We start from the raw sequence: 13932 nt of genomic DNA, 5'->3' as shown, positions 1-13932 counted from the left end.
CTTAGAGAGTGGCGGCGTGTCCATTAGCATTGGCTTAAAGTCTTTTCGAGTTCACAGAAAAGCATTAAACAAATAGACATATTAACCCACTGAAGTTGAGCATGCCGTAAAAGGAGAAATGGGGAAGGTTTGGCACGTGGTGTGGATTGCACTCAGTTCAACCTTGCTGGTGGAATCAGCTCATCGTCACCTGGAGAAACGAGATAGCTGACGATTTCATCAAGGGGGAGGAAAATGTTCCGGCGGGAAAAGAAAGTGTAGAAACTGGGTTGCGTAGCGTTAGCCTCCCCAAATCCTTCGGCCTTCCAGACATCTCCAGGGGCAACCTGGGCATAGAATCATAGAATCATAGAATAGCAGAGTTGGAAGGGGCCTACAAGGCCATCGAGTCCAACCCCCTGCTCAATGCAGGAATCCACCCTAAAGCATCCCTGACAGAGGGTTGTCCAGCTGCCTCTTCAAGGCCTCTAGTTTGGGAGAGACCACAACCTCACCAGGCAACTGATTCCATTGTCGTACTACTCTAACAGTCAGGACGTCTTTCCTGATGTCCAGCTGGAATCTGGCTTCCTTTAACTTGAGCCCGTTATTCCGTGTCCTGCACTCTGGGAGGATCGAGAAGAGATCCTGGCCCTCCTCTGTGTGACAACCTTTTCAGTATTTGAAGAGTGCTATTATGTCTCCCCTCAATCTCCTCTTCTCCAGGCAAAACATGCCCAGTTTTTTCAGCCTCTCTTCATAGGGCTTTGTTTCCAGACCCCTGATCATCCTGGTTGCCCTCCTCTGAACACGCTCCAGCTCCTCTGCGTCCTTCTTGAATTGTGGAGCCCAGAACTGGACGCATGGTGGGGGGGGAGTGGGGGGAGAAGGGAGCAGGTACTCACGGAGGTGTAGAGGTAGCCCTCAGCGTTCATGGCGATGTTCTGCCTGGATTTGCTGCTCTGTATGGCAACCACTCGGAGGCCTTGACTGTCGTGGCATCAGGTCAAAGAGGGCTGTGGGGGCGAACGAAAGGGAGAGAGATTTAGGAAGCAGAGCAGGGACAAGTTGGAAGGAGCAAGTGTGAGGGTTGGCAACTGGCAGCCCCAGGACAAATCAGGCCTCCAGTTGCTAAAAGGGGACCTAGGATTGGATGGGGGATGGGAGCCGGGACTCCTGGGTCCTTTAGAAGGAAGGAGGAACTAGTAGGTACAGACAAATCATGTGAGAGACAGGACTTTTGGGTGTTCTCCAGAGCGGGGAACAAAAGCTGGGATACCTGGGTGCTTTGGAAAGACGCCCAGGAGATGGCAGTGGAGGCTGGTGACTCTGGTGTCCGTGGGGTGGGGGATCCATTCCTGGCTTCACTCAGAACCAAAAATAGTTTGGAGGGAGAAGCATCAAAAGTATGTGTAAAAGGAGGGAGACGCTGACTCTGGTGCTGGTGAGAAGATTCTTTATTTTTTATTTTTCTTGTTAAAGAGGTTTTATTTATTTATTTATTTTAAAAAAAACCTTCACAAATAGCCCACCGTTTCGGATGGTGACAATCCTTCTTCAGGGGCTGTTTAGAAAAGTTGGCTGATAAGCGTCCACAGTGAAGTATTCTGCCACAAAACTATGCTGGCGATTTCGTTCAAGGGAGTTGCCTCTCCAAACTGCAATGTCGAAATCAGCCAACTTTTCTAAACAGCCCCTGAAGAAGGATTGTCACCAACCAAAACGTTGGGCTATTCGTGAAGTGTTTTTTTAAAAAACACCTTTTTAACAAAAATAAAAAATAAAGAATCTTCTCACCAGCACCAGCATCTCTCTCCTTTTGCACATTCACTCAGAACCAGTCAGAACTAGAGCGGATCCACCGCCCCATGGACACCAGTGTCACCAGCCTTGGCTGAGTGTGTTCAGAGGAGGGCAACCAGGATGATCAGGGGTCTGGAAACAAAGCCCTATGAAGAGAGACTGAAAGAACTGGGCCTGTTTAGCCTGGAGAAGAGAAGTTGAGGGGAGACATGAGAGCACTCTTCAAATACTTAAACTAGAGCTTTCCAAACGTTTCATGTTGGTGACACACTTTTTAGACATGCATCATTTTGCGACACAGTAATTCAGTTTTACTAGCAAACTAGAGGTTAAACTAACCCCTTACAAGAGATACGGACACATACATAAATTGTAATACGTTCGTGCGACACACCTCACACTGCAGCTGACACACTAACATGTCGCGACACACAGTTTGGAAAGCTCTGACTTAAACAGTTGTCACACAGAGGAGGGCCAGGATCTCTTCTCAATCCTCCCAGAGTGCAGGACACAGAATAACGGGCTCAAGTTAAAGGAAGCCAGATTCTGTATGGACATCAGGAAAACGTCCTGACTGTTAGAGCAGTACGACAGTGGAACCAGTGACCTAGCAAGGTGGTGGGCTGTCCCACCCTAGAGGCCTTCAAGAGGCAGCTGGACAACCCTTTGTCAGGGATGCTTTAGGGTGGCTTCCTGCATTGAGCAGGGGGTTGGCCTCGATGGCCTTTTAGGCCCCTTCCAACTCTACTATTCTATGATTCTATGAGTCCAAATACCCTCTCAGTGCTATGCAAGGAGAGTGGGGTTAAAATGGACCAGCAGGAATCTCTGGAGAGGCCACCAGTGAGGGAGGAAGCAGCAGCCAGGCACCTCTCCACCGTACCTGGGTCCAGCTCCAGCTGAGAGCCCCCTCCCTCCTGCTGCCAACTGTCGCTGCTGAACTTTGCAACTAAGATTGTAGTGCCTGAATTTCCTTTCCTTTGCCCCCTCCTCCTCCTCCCTCCCAATCCCCTTTCCTTTTGTGTCATGTCTTTTAGATTGTAAGCCTGTGGGCAGGGACTGTCCAGAAATACTTTTGTAAGCCGCCGTGAGAGCCTTTTTTGGCTGAACGGCGCCATAAAAATCCTTAAATAAATAAATAAATAAATAAATCTCTGCGGTGGGAAGGTCAGCCCGTTGGAGGCGGGAGATTGCAAGGTGAGGGCCTTCCCGGCCGTGGGGCCTTTCAAAGAAAGCAAAAGTGCAGTTTCTTGCATTTCGTCATGGGAGAGCTTCTGTGAAATGCCCTTTGCCCCCAGAAGCTTAGCTGTCTTCTTCTTGTTACCCACCACCACCGGCAGCCTGGATCTTCCCTTCAGTTTCAGCGAGGCTTCCCTTTGGTGACTCCCATCAGTGTGGAGCAAGACACACACACCCCCTTTAACAAAGGAGGAGAGGAAAGCCCTCGGAGCAGGAAGACCATCGCTGTCTTTGCAAATGTTCTCTGTTTTCTCTCTTCCCCGTCCCCAGCCATTGAAAGAGGAAGGTTCTGAGGAAAAGATGACAGAGGATGGTTTGACCACACTTTTCCCAGGCCAGAAAAGGAGGATCTCTCATGTCACAAAGCAAGGAAATGTAAGTGGATCTCAGAGCTGCATTGAATTGATTGTGTATATGGCATGGTCTGTGACGTACTATAGTAAGGGAGGCAGCGGTGGTGAAAACGTGAACAAAACGAACCCAATGAATTAAATTATCATTCAAAAAATTATACACACTTGTTTTTACTAAAATAACAATGCTAATACAAGCCTACAACAATTAACTACCACATCAGTGTAGCATTTCATTACCTATCAATAGCATTCAATTGTGCTTCACAATCATTTCAAAGCCAATTTTAAACAATCATTGCAGAAAATCCGACCCATAGACCTCAAACACTTTAATCACAACAGTATATTAAGACCAAATTTAGTCAACAAGGTTCATGTTATTCCTGGTTTCGAAGTATCTCCTTCAAAAACGTTGGTCTTTGTACTCAAAATCAGTAAACCGTATTTCGCTTCGTCACATTATTTTCCGTTTCTAACAAAGACCAACGTTTTTGAAGGAGATACTTCGAAACAAGGAATAACATGAACCTTGTTGACTAAATTTGTTCTTAATATACTGTTGTGATTAGATTAAAGTGTTTGAGGTCTATGGGTCGGATTTTCTGCAATGATTGTTTAAAATTGGCTTTGAAATGATTGTTAAGTACAATTGAATGCTATTGATAGGTAATGAAATGCTACACTGATGTGGTAGTTAATTGTTGTCGGCTTGTATTAGCATTGGATTGTAAATAGTTATTTTAGTAAAAACAAGTGTGTATAATTTTTTGAATGACAATTTAATTCATTGGGTTTGTTTTGTTTCTATTGTGGTCACCTTTTGGGTTCTTTTTGTTCACATGGTCTGTGACGCAGCCATTCTCCATCCCTGCTGACGAGCACCTTGACATATCCATTGGTCCAACTTGGAGGAACGAGGTTTGGCATGCGTATGCCAAACAGTGTCTGCATGGCATGTAAGCTTAAAGGTGATAGAAAGCCTTAATGAGGCACACTGGGGTGCCTATGTGTGTTTCTTACATATGTCTTAAAGTAAGCCCTCTTGACGCATTGCATGAAGGAGCAACACAGATTCGAAGGAGCTGCAGGGCTGTGCATTTAGTCCTGGCTCCTAAGGGCGCATAGCTCCTCTCAGCCCTTCCTATGTTCAGCATTGAGAAGAGAAGACTGAGGGGAGACATGATAGCACTCTTCAACGACTTGAAAGGTTGTCCCACAGAGGAGGGCCAGGATCTCTTCTCGAGCCTCCCAGAGTGCAGGACACGGAATAACGGGCTCAAGTTAAAGGAAGCCAGATTCCGGCTGGACTTCAGGAAAAAACTTCCTGACTGTTAGAGCAGTACGACAATGGAATCAATGACCTAGGGAGGTTGTGGGCTCTCCCACATTAGAGGCCTTCAAGAGGCAGCTGGGCAACTATCTGTCAGGGATGCTTTAGGGTGGATTCCTGCACTGAGCAGGGGGTTGGACTCGATAGCTTTATAAGCACCTTCCAACTCTACTCTTCTATGATTCTATGTCACACACATGTTAAACTATGGTGTATTGTCCTTTTTGGTTTCCAAAATATGGTCAGCCTGTTTTCGATCATCCCAGAGTGGAGGACGCAGAATAATGGGCTCAAGTTACAGGAAGCCAGATTCCGCCTGGACATCAGGAAAAACTTCCTGACTGTTAGAGCAGTATGACAATGGAACCAGTTACCTAGAGAGGTGGTGGGCTCTCCCACACTAGAGGCCTTCAAGAGGCAGCTGGACAACCATCTGTCAGGGATGCCTTAAGGTGGATTCCTGCATTGAGCAGGGGGTTGAACTCGATGGCCTTATAGGCCCCTTCCAACTCTACTGTTCGTTGACTCTAAATAAATAAAGTTATCCCTCAACACATGAGCGGCCAAAAGAGCCACGTGGCCTCAGGATTGGGGGCTAAATGCGTAAACCCCACAGTCCCTTTGTACGTAATGTTGCCCCTTCATACAAGTAACACATAAAGTGGGCTGGTGAATATCCAAGATTTTGTGTTCAACACGAAATCTTGGATATTCTTGGATAACCTTTTCTCCCTTAATGGCTTTCCACTATGCTGAGCTCTACTTCCCTCCTTCATCAGATGTGCAGGTGGATGGATTGGAAGGGCAGCAGGGTCCTCTCTGTGGGGGCAGCCAAGGTTATGGGATGCCCTACCCCACCCAAAGGACCCCCCCTTGGAGGCCCCACTCACCTACTAGCAGGCAGTAAAAGCAGAGCTCTCTCTTCCACTGGGCTTTTTTGACCAGAGGGTCTTCATTTTTAATAGTTCGTTGCTACTGCTTCTCATTTTGAACTTTGAGTGTTGGTGGGGTTTTTTTCCATTTGTGTTTGTAGTTTTCTTTGTTTTATTTAGAAAAATACTACTCCTGTGATGCTGAGTTTATGTTCGGTTGTCCGCTTTCAAAGCTTATCTAAATTGGAAAAGCAGGGACTGTAAATACTTTGAAAGAGACAAATAGCCGTGGTTTAATGTAGCGGATTCTGAAAAGTTATTTATTTCCCCACCGTTTGGATGAAACCCCCGTGAATGCCAGCAGCCCTATTTAAGTAACCATCAACATTCACTGGGTGTTTCCAAAGCTTCCAAATGCTCACCAGCTTTGTTGACATAAAACCTTCCAGCATTTGGCCTGTGCTCAGCAAGTCTGATATTCTGGCTGATTGTGTACCCTCTGCCCGTTCGTCCATTAAGTCCTCTGCTTTCACCAAAGAGATAAGGGACTCAGGTGTAATGACTTGGAAATCCCGCAACTCAAATATTTGCAGGTTCTTCGCAAGTGTGATGCCACGGTTCCCAAATCACTTTGCACAGGAGTGTGGATTTGGGGTGGGGGTTTGCAAAGGAAGCATATGCACCTCGGCTGTTGTTTCCCATGCAGACAGAGCTGAGGGCAAAATGCTCTTTGGTGCCCCACCCCAAATTGTACATGCCAGTAGAGCACCCTTGAGTCCTCAGAAGCCCTCTTCCATATGGCACCCATCACAGGGTCAGTTCACCGTGGTGTGAACTGATCACGGTATTTTCAAAGAGCTCTTTGCTCTGTCTTGTATAGGAGCGAATTGGTGAGTGGAACCAATCTTTCTGTTCCCCAGTCCAATTAGCTAAGTACTGCGGACCCCTTGTTTTTCAAATGCCAAGCCATGGACCCCCTACTTTTGAAAATTTTGTTATCTCTATGGTAGTTACCTGCGCGAAGCAATTTTCTTGGAGAAATTAAGGGGTAGCCCCTAATAAGCAAAGGATTTTTAGGGATACTAAAAAACAGACCATAGAATTTGTGATATTTGTGATATTACCACGCAAAAATGACAATGATTTAGTTACGAATAGAAAGACGAATTTAATTTGACTAACGTCTAGTTTACAATTGAACAAATTGTGACCTGTCTAGCAGCTACTAAACCTAAATGTGATGGGAGAAATCATGCCTCTTTTTTTGTCCCGAACAATCCCTTCCACATCCGGTTCCATATTTCCTTCTTTTAATCTCAAATCTGGATCAACATCGAGGCGATTTCTAGGCTTGTTCTTCATATGACAAAATGTCGAAAATGTTTGTTCACAAAGATATGTGGAACAAAAGGGAACTAGATGTTTCAAAGCTTTTTCACCTAACTTCTTATAATCGGGAAAAACCTTCACCCAGAATTGGCCCGGTCTATATTCTTTGAAAAATGATTTCAAGGAACCATCACAAGTCACGTCAACAAGTGCATCTCGCTCTTCCGCAGAGAGAGTTGTTAGTTGTACATCGCCACATTCAAAAGGATTGAAAAATCACATCAATGCAACAATTAGAGGCAAAACTGAGCCCACTCCCTTGTACCTGGCTTCAAAAACTGCAAATAGTCTCTTTTGCAAGTGCTCTATATCAATTCCATAACATTCCACGCTCGCTTACTATTTTTGAGAAAGCTTGCCTGACTTATTCTAGAAAGGTTAAAGGGGGAGCTTCTGATATATATCACATGATGTTGGATTGTCAATTCCCAGATAAGGGAGGGTTAAAAATGATTTGGGAACATGATCTGTGCACCAGTTTCACTGAAGGTGAATGGAAAAGCTTGTGGCAATCAGCACCCTATAAAACAATATCAGCAAAAGTTAAAGAGCTCACTCTGAAAATCACTCACAGGTGGTATATCACCCCCTGTTAGACTGCACCATATTAGTGCTAATATATCTCCGCACTGTTGGCGTGGTTGCTCCGTTCCTGGCACTTATATTCATCTTTGGTGGGAATGTCAACAGGTCAAAACTTTTTGGTCAAGGGTTTTCCAAACTATTACAAACATTATTCATGTTGAAGTAGAAACTGACCCAGCACTGGCTCTACTTTCTATTTTTAGGAATGCCAATAGAAACATTATTCCCAAAGCCTTGGTCACCCATTTGCTGGTTGCAGCCAGGTGGGAAATTGCTCAATTCTGGAAAAGCGACAGGCCTTTTGACCATCAACGCTGGTTTGATAAGATTTGGAAACTAGCTTTAAATGATAAATTGACACAACATAGCAGGTTAGCAAGAGGAGAAATAACATCAGACACATATGTGGAAAACTGGTTGGACTTTTTCACATTTATTAATATGAATCCTGGCGAACCTAGACCCCCAGTGACTCAGGAATCCTTTTGGTCGGAGGTTCTAACTTAACCTGCATCTTTTTCTGTACCAAGTGCTTATTGAAGGAATGAACACCCATGTTTTTTTATAGTGGTGCTATGGGAACATCTATATTATTGTTGAGTGTTTTCTTTTATTCTGTGTATTTATTGTATTTGTCCTTACTTGAAAATCAATAAAAATAGTATTAAAAAAAAAAAAAGGATTCCTTCTCCATGAGTTTTCAGGATTAGGTGCAGGGAAGGAATCCCTGAAGCTAGTCGCTAAATCACACCGGTGCTTTCATGCATGGCGTCACTGTCGAAGCAAACAGAGTGTGGGAGACGGCGTATTTTCTTTTATTAAAATGCGGACCTTGCAGAGCTCATAGGTGAATGGTGCCACGGACCCCCTGGGTGGGACCACCAATTGGGAACCACTGCTCTACTCCATCGGTTCAAAATACAGCCATAATTTAGGGTGCCGGCCAGAATGGCTAAATCCCCGGGTGGCCATTCATTGCTCTGTCTGTGCAAACCAGTGCCTTGCTTTCCCTGTGCAGGTCGAAGTCCCAAACAAGTCAGTTGTCCGGCCCTACCGGCCCCCGACTGCCCAAGAAGTCTGCTACCAGAGGATCCAGCTGGCCCAGAAGCAAGCGGTACAGCTGGCCCAGCAGCGGCCACCACCCACACAGTTGTCTGCGGCACCCCAAAGAGGCTACCTTGCAGTCCACAAAGGAGAAAAGAAACGGATTGCCCATGTGCCCAATGCAGCCCTTCCTGCAGCTTCCAAGTGTGGTAAGAGTGGGTGCTCAACCGGTTCTGGACGGGGTTGCCCTCCCCCTGAAGGAGCAGGTTCGTAGCTTGGGGGTTCTCCTTGAACCATCTCTGTCACTTGAGGCTCAGGTGGCCTCGGTGGCACGGAGTGCCTTCTACCAACTCCGTTTGGTGGCCCAGCTATGCCCCTATCTGGACAGGGATAACCTCGCTTCAGTCATCCATGCTCTGGTAACCTCCAAATTAGACTACTGCAATGCCCTCTGCGTGGGGCAGCCTTTGAAGATGGTTCGGAAGCTGCAGCTTGTGCAAAATGCAGCGGCCAGATTGATAACCGGAACCAGAAGGTTCGCCAATATAACACCGATTCTGGCCCGCTTGCATTGGCTGCCTATACATTTCCGAGCCCAATTCAAGGTGCTGGTTTTGACCTAGAAAGCCCTACATGGCTTGGGACCACAATACCTGACGGAACGCCTCTCCTGACATGAACCTCCCCGTACACTGCACTCAACATTCAAGGTCCTCCTCCGAGTGCCTACTCCGAGGGAAGCTCAGAGGATGGCAACGAGAGACAGGGCCTTCTCTGTGGTGGCCCACCCAATTATGGAACAATCTCCCTGACGAGGCCTGGCGCCGACATTGTTATCTTTTCAGCGCCAGGTCAAGACTTTTCTCTTTTCCCGGGAATTTAACAGCATTTAACAACGTATGCTAAGTGTTGTTGTTTTTTTTAATGGAACCCAGAACTGTTGTTTAAATGGATACTGTTGTTTTAATATTTTTGATGTTTTTAATTTTTGTATACTTTTTTAATGTTCACTGTTTTTAATTTTTGTAAACCGCCCAGAGAGCTTTGACTGTGGGGCGGTGTATAAATGTATTATTATTATTTATTTATTTATTTATTTATATAGCACCATTAATGTACGTGGTGCTGTACAGAGTAAAACAATAAATAGCAAGACCCTGCCGCATAGGCCTACATTCTAATAAAATCATAGTAAAGCAATAAGGAGGGGAAGAGAATGCACCAAACAGGCAGCATAAAAGTCAGAACAATTCAAGTTTTAAAAGCTTTAGGAAAAAGAAAAGTTTTTAGCTGAGCTTTAAAAGCTGCGATTGAACTTGTAGTTCTCAAATGTTCTGGAAGAGCGTTCCAGGCGTAAGGGGCAGCCGAAGAAAATGGACGAAGCCGAGCAAGGGAAGGAGAGACCCTTGGGCAGGCGAGAAACATGGCATCAGAGGAGCGAAGAGCACGAGCGGGGCAATAGTGTGAGATGAGAGAGGAAAGATAGGAAGGAGCTAGACCGTGAAAAGCTTTGTAGGTCAACAGGAGAAGTTTATATTGGATTCTGGAGTGAATTGGAAGCCAATGAAGAGATTTCAGAAGTGGAGTTACATGGTCAGAGCGGCGAGCCAAGAAGATGATCTTAGCAGCAGAGCGGTGAACAGAAACCAACGGACTGATGTGAGAAGAAGGAAGGCCAGTGAGAAGAAGGTTGCAGTAGTCCAACCGAGAAATAACCAATGCATGAACAAGAGTCTTGGCAGAAGAGACAGACAAAAATGATTGAATCCTGGCAATATTATACAGGAAAAAAAGGACAGGATTTAGCTACTGCCTCGATATGAGGAATAAAGGAGAGTGAGGAATCAAATATAAAGCCAAGACTACGAGCTTCCTTGACTGGAGTAAGCGTAACATCATTGACAGTAAGAGAGAATGAGAGATGAGGAGAAGGTTTAGGAGGAAAAACAAGCAATTCAGTCTTTGCCATATTAAGTTTCAAACGATGATGAAGCAGCCAAGCTGAGATATATGAAAGACATGCCGAGATACGATCGTGAACATCTGGAGAAAGATCCGGAGATGAAAGATATAATTAATTAAATAAATAAATAAGAGAGCACTTCTGCTTTGCTCGTGCAGAAAGCAGTCCAACTGGCACGTGGCGTCAGTGCCCGTTGGACTGCTCAGGGTAGATTTTCTTAAACTGCTTCTGTATTTGAGGCCAAAGCTGATTCCTCCCCCCCTCTTGTATTAAAACTGGAGGCGATGTGTTTGTTTCTAAAATGCAGCAAAATGGATGCTGTGTTCTGTAAGATTTGGCCAGTTAATTGAGTGTTTAAATTATTATTATTATTCAAACACACCTGCCTTTCCTCCAAGAAGCTCAAGCCTTTGAATGTGTTTTCCTCCCTATCATTCTATTACATAAAAGGGAGCTTCATTGCCTGCGTAGGGATTTGAATCTCGGCTCTCCCCAATCCTAGTCTGGCCCACTTGACCAGGGAGGCCTGCAGGGCCTTTCCATCTGGCTCCACTGCCTCCCACTGGCCCACTTCCTCCACTAGTGAGCTGTAATCTCTGAGCAGCTGAGTAGAAGGGGTGGGGTGGGGTGCGTGTTCAGAGGAGGGCAACCAGGATGATCAGGGGTCTGGAAACATAGCCCTATGAAGAGAGACTGAAAGAACTGGGCATGTTTAGCCTGGAGAAGAGAAGATTGAGGGGAGACATGAGAGCACTCTTCAAATACTTAAAAGGTTGTCACACAGAGGGCGGCCAGGATCTCTTCTCGATCCTCCCAGAGTGCAGGACACGGAATAACGGGCTCAAGTTAAAGGAAGGCAGATTCCAGCTAGACATCAGGAAAAACTTCCTGACTGTTAGAGCAGTACGACAATGGAATCAGTTACCTAGGGAGGTCGTGGGCTCTCCCACACTAGAAGCCTTAAAGAGGCAGCTGGACAACCACCTGTCAGGGATGCCTTAGGGTGGATTCCTGCATTGAGCAGGGGGTTGGACTCGGTGGCCTTGTAGGCCCCTTCCAACTCTGCTATTCTATGATTCTATGATTCTCTTCTCCCTCCGATTGGAGATGAGTGGGGAATAGGGAGCATGGAGTTAATTCTCAATGTTGTCCTTTTTTGTTTTCTTTCTGTGTCTTTCCAGTCCCTGGAGGTCTTAAGAAAGCCTTTCCACCTGGGAGCACAGTATCTCCCAACAGTGCTGACGCTCTGTCTCTGAAAGCTCGTACGTTCGCTGGGATGGCATCCAAGACGACGACGACAAATGTCCCGAAAAGGATCGCGCATGCGCCCACGCTGCAGGTCAACACCGCCCTCATACACCCGGGGATCACTTTGCAAGGGAGCGGGGGAGGGTGGGCAGGAGGTAGATTTGGATCCACTGGTAGATCTCTGGATGGTTTGCAGTAGAGCAAATCCTCCTCCCAGAGTGCAGGACACGGAATAAGGGGCTCAAGTGACAGGAAGCCAGATTCCAGCTGGACATCAGGAAAAACTTCCTGACTGTTAGAGCACTACGACAATGGAACCAGTTACCTAGGGAGGTTGTGGGCTCTCCCACACTAGAGGCCTTCAAGAGGCAGCTGGACAACCATCTGTCAGGGATGCTTTAGGGTGGATTCCTGCATTGAGCAGGGGGTTGGACTCAACGGCCTTTTAGTCCTTTTCTAACTCTGCTATTCTATGATTCTATGTCACCCCCACGTTAAACTATGGCTAATCTTAACCATGGTGTATTGAAACAATGGTGTATTGTCCTCCTTTTGGGCTTCCAAAATATGGTCAGCCTATTCTCGATCATCCCAGAGTGCAGGACATGGAATAATGGGCTCAGGTTGCAGGAAACCAGATTTTGACTTGACATCAGGAAAAACGTCCTGACTGTTAGAGCAGTATAACAATGGAACCAGTGACCTAGGGAGGTTGTGGGCTCTCCCACACTAGAGGCCTTCAAGAGGCAGCTGGACAACCACCTGTCAGGGATACTTTAGGGAGGATTCCTGCATTGAGCAGGGGGTTGGACTCGATGGCCTTATGGACCCTTCCAACTCTACTATTCTATGATTCTAACAAGGATTTCTGCCTACCAGTTGTTTAACCGACTGCCCTCCTGCCTTAAATTATCCCATCGAAATGAAGGAAGTTGGGGGTAACCGGAAGTACAATTTTGTGTGGAAGGACAGTTGGCACCATTCAATTCTTGTACTCAAACCCAATTCCTCGACACAGAATTCTTTCGTTCTCAGTGTACGGTGGTGGCCATCTGTGGCTATCCATGGCTACTAGCCCTGATGGTTGTGTGCTATCTCCAGTATTCGAGGCAGTCAGCCTGCGTGCACCAGTTGCTGGGGAACATGGGTGGGAGGGTGCTGTGGCACCATGTCCTGCTTGTTCATCCCTGGTTGGCCCCTGTGTGAACCGAGTGCTGGACTAGATGGACCCTTGGTCTGATCCAGCATCAGGGCACTTCTGATGTTCTTATAAGGCAGTTTTCCTATCCCTACGTCAAGGGGAGCAGACTGTGAGGGTTAGGGGCAGGTACTGGAGTGAGTGAATTTCTCAAGCCGTCTATTCTCCATCCCTTCCCGCTTTCTCTAGAGTGCGACCTTAAAAAGGCCAGTTATTCCTACTGAGTTCGGTGCGAAGGTTCCCACCAACGTCCGTCAGAGGTACCTCAATCTCTTCATAGACGAGTGCCTGAAGTCCTGCCTATCGCAGCAGGAAGCATTTGACAAGGTTTGTCCCTTTAGGCTCTGAACAGCTCCGGAACCTTTGTAGGGATGGGGGCAGAACTGGTCCAATTCACATTTTAATCCCGACTTAGCTGAATTTGTGCTGCCAGAACCAATACATGAACTGAAACGTTGACTTTCCTTCCGTATTTGCGCCTCTCTGAATTTTGCAATGCACTACTCTGATCAAGGAAGTGTCTATTAGGGGGGAATGTGCAAAAAATTGCACGTAGAAATGAAAATAGCAGACAAAAATGCATTGTATATTGGGGGAAATTACTGCAGATATGCAGATATGAAGCGAAATAGCAGACAGAAATGTGTATATTAGGAGAAATGCACAAAAAAGCATAACTCTTGTTCCTTTTTTTTTTTTTAAAAAAAAGCAAACTAATGTTGAAATGAGTCATATTTGCCTATCTCTAACCCTTAGCACCTCATTAACAGTGACTGCATGTCTAAGGGACAGATGGAATAAGTCACTTCAGACGCGTTGGGAGCTTGGTGGACTATTATTATTATATTTATTTGTATCCCGCCTTTTGCCCAATGCTGGGCCTCAGGACATGATCCAGCCAAATTTGGAGTTCTAGGAAGGTC

At 46.0% G+C, this 13932-nt stretch overlaps 1 protein-coding gene across 3 annotated transcripts in view; it reads left to right on the top strand.

The window, feature by feature from the left end:
- The window catches only part of REXO1 (RNA exonuclease 1 homolog), a 50230-nt gene that overhangs the window by 15766 nt on the left and 20532 nt on the right, over window positions 1-13932 (top strand). For all 3 annotated transcript variants that reach the window (XM_063147171.1, XM_063147172.1, XM_063147173.1), the window contains exons 3-6: window positions 3295-3399; window positions 8575-8809; window positions 11745-11902; window positions 13199-13336. In XM_063147171.1, the coding sequence (XP_063003241.1) occupies window positions 3295-3399; window positions 8575-8809; window positions 11745-11902; window positions 13199-13336 (636 nt within the window). The remainder of the gene's footprint in view (window positions 1-3294; window positions 3400-8574; window positions 8810-11744; window positions 11903-13198; window positions 13337-13932) is intronic.

This window comes from Elgaria multicarinata, chromosome 23, assembly GCF_023053635.1.
Source record: "Elgaria multicarinata webbii isolate HBS135686 ecotype San Diego chromosome 23, rElgMul1.1.pri, whole genome shotgun sequence".
NCBI classification, from domain to species: domain Eukaryota; kingdom Metazoa; phylum Chordata; class Lepidosauria; order Squamata; family Anguidae; genus Elgaria; species Elgaria multicarinata.
Note: the sequence above shows the minus strand (reverse complement) of the source record. Positions and strands in the feature narration are given on the sequence as shown.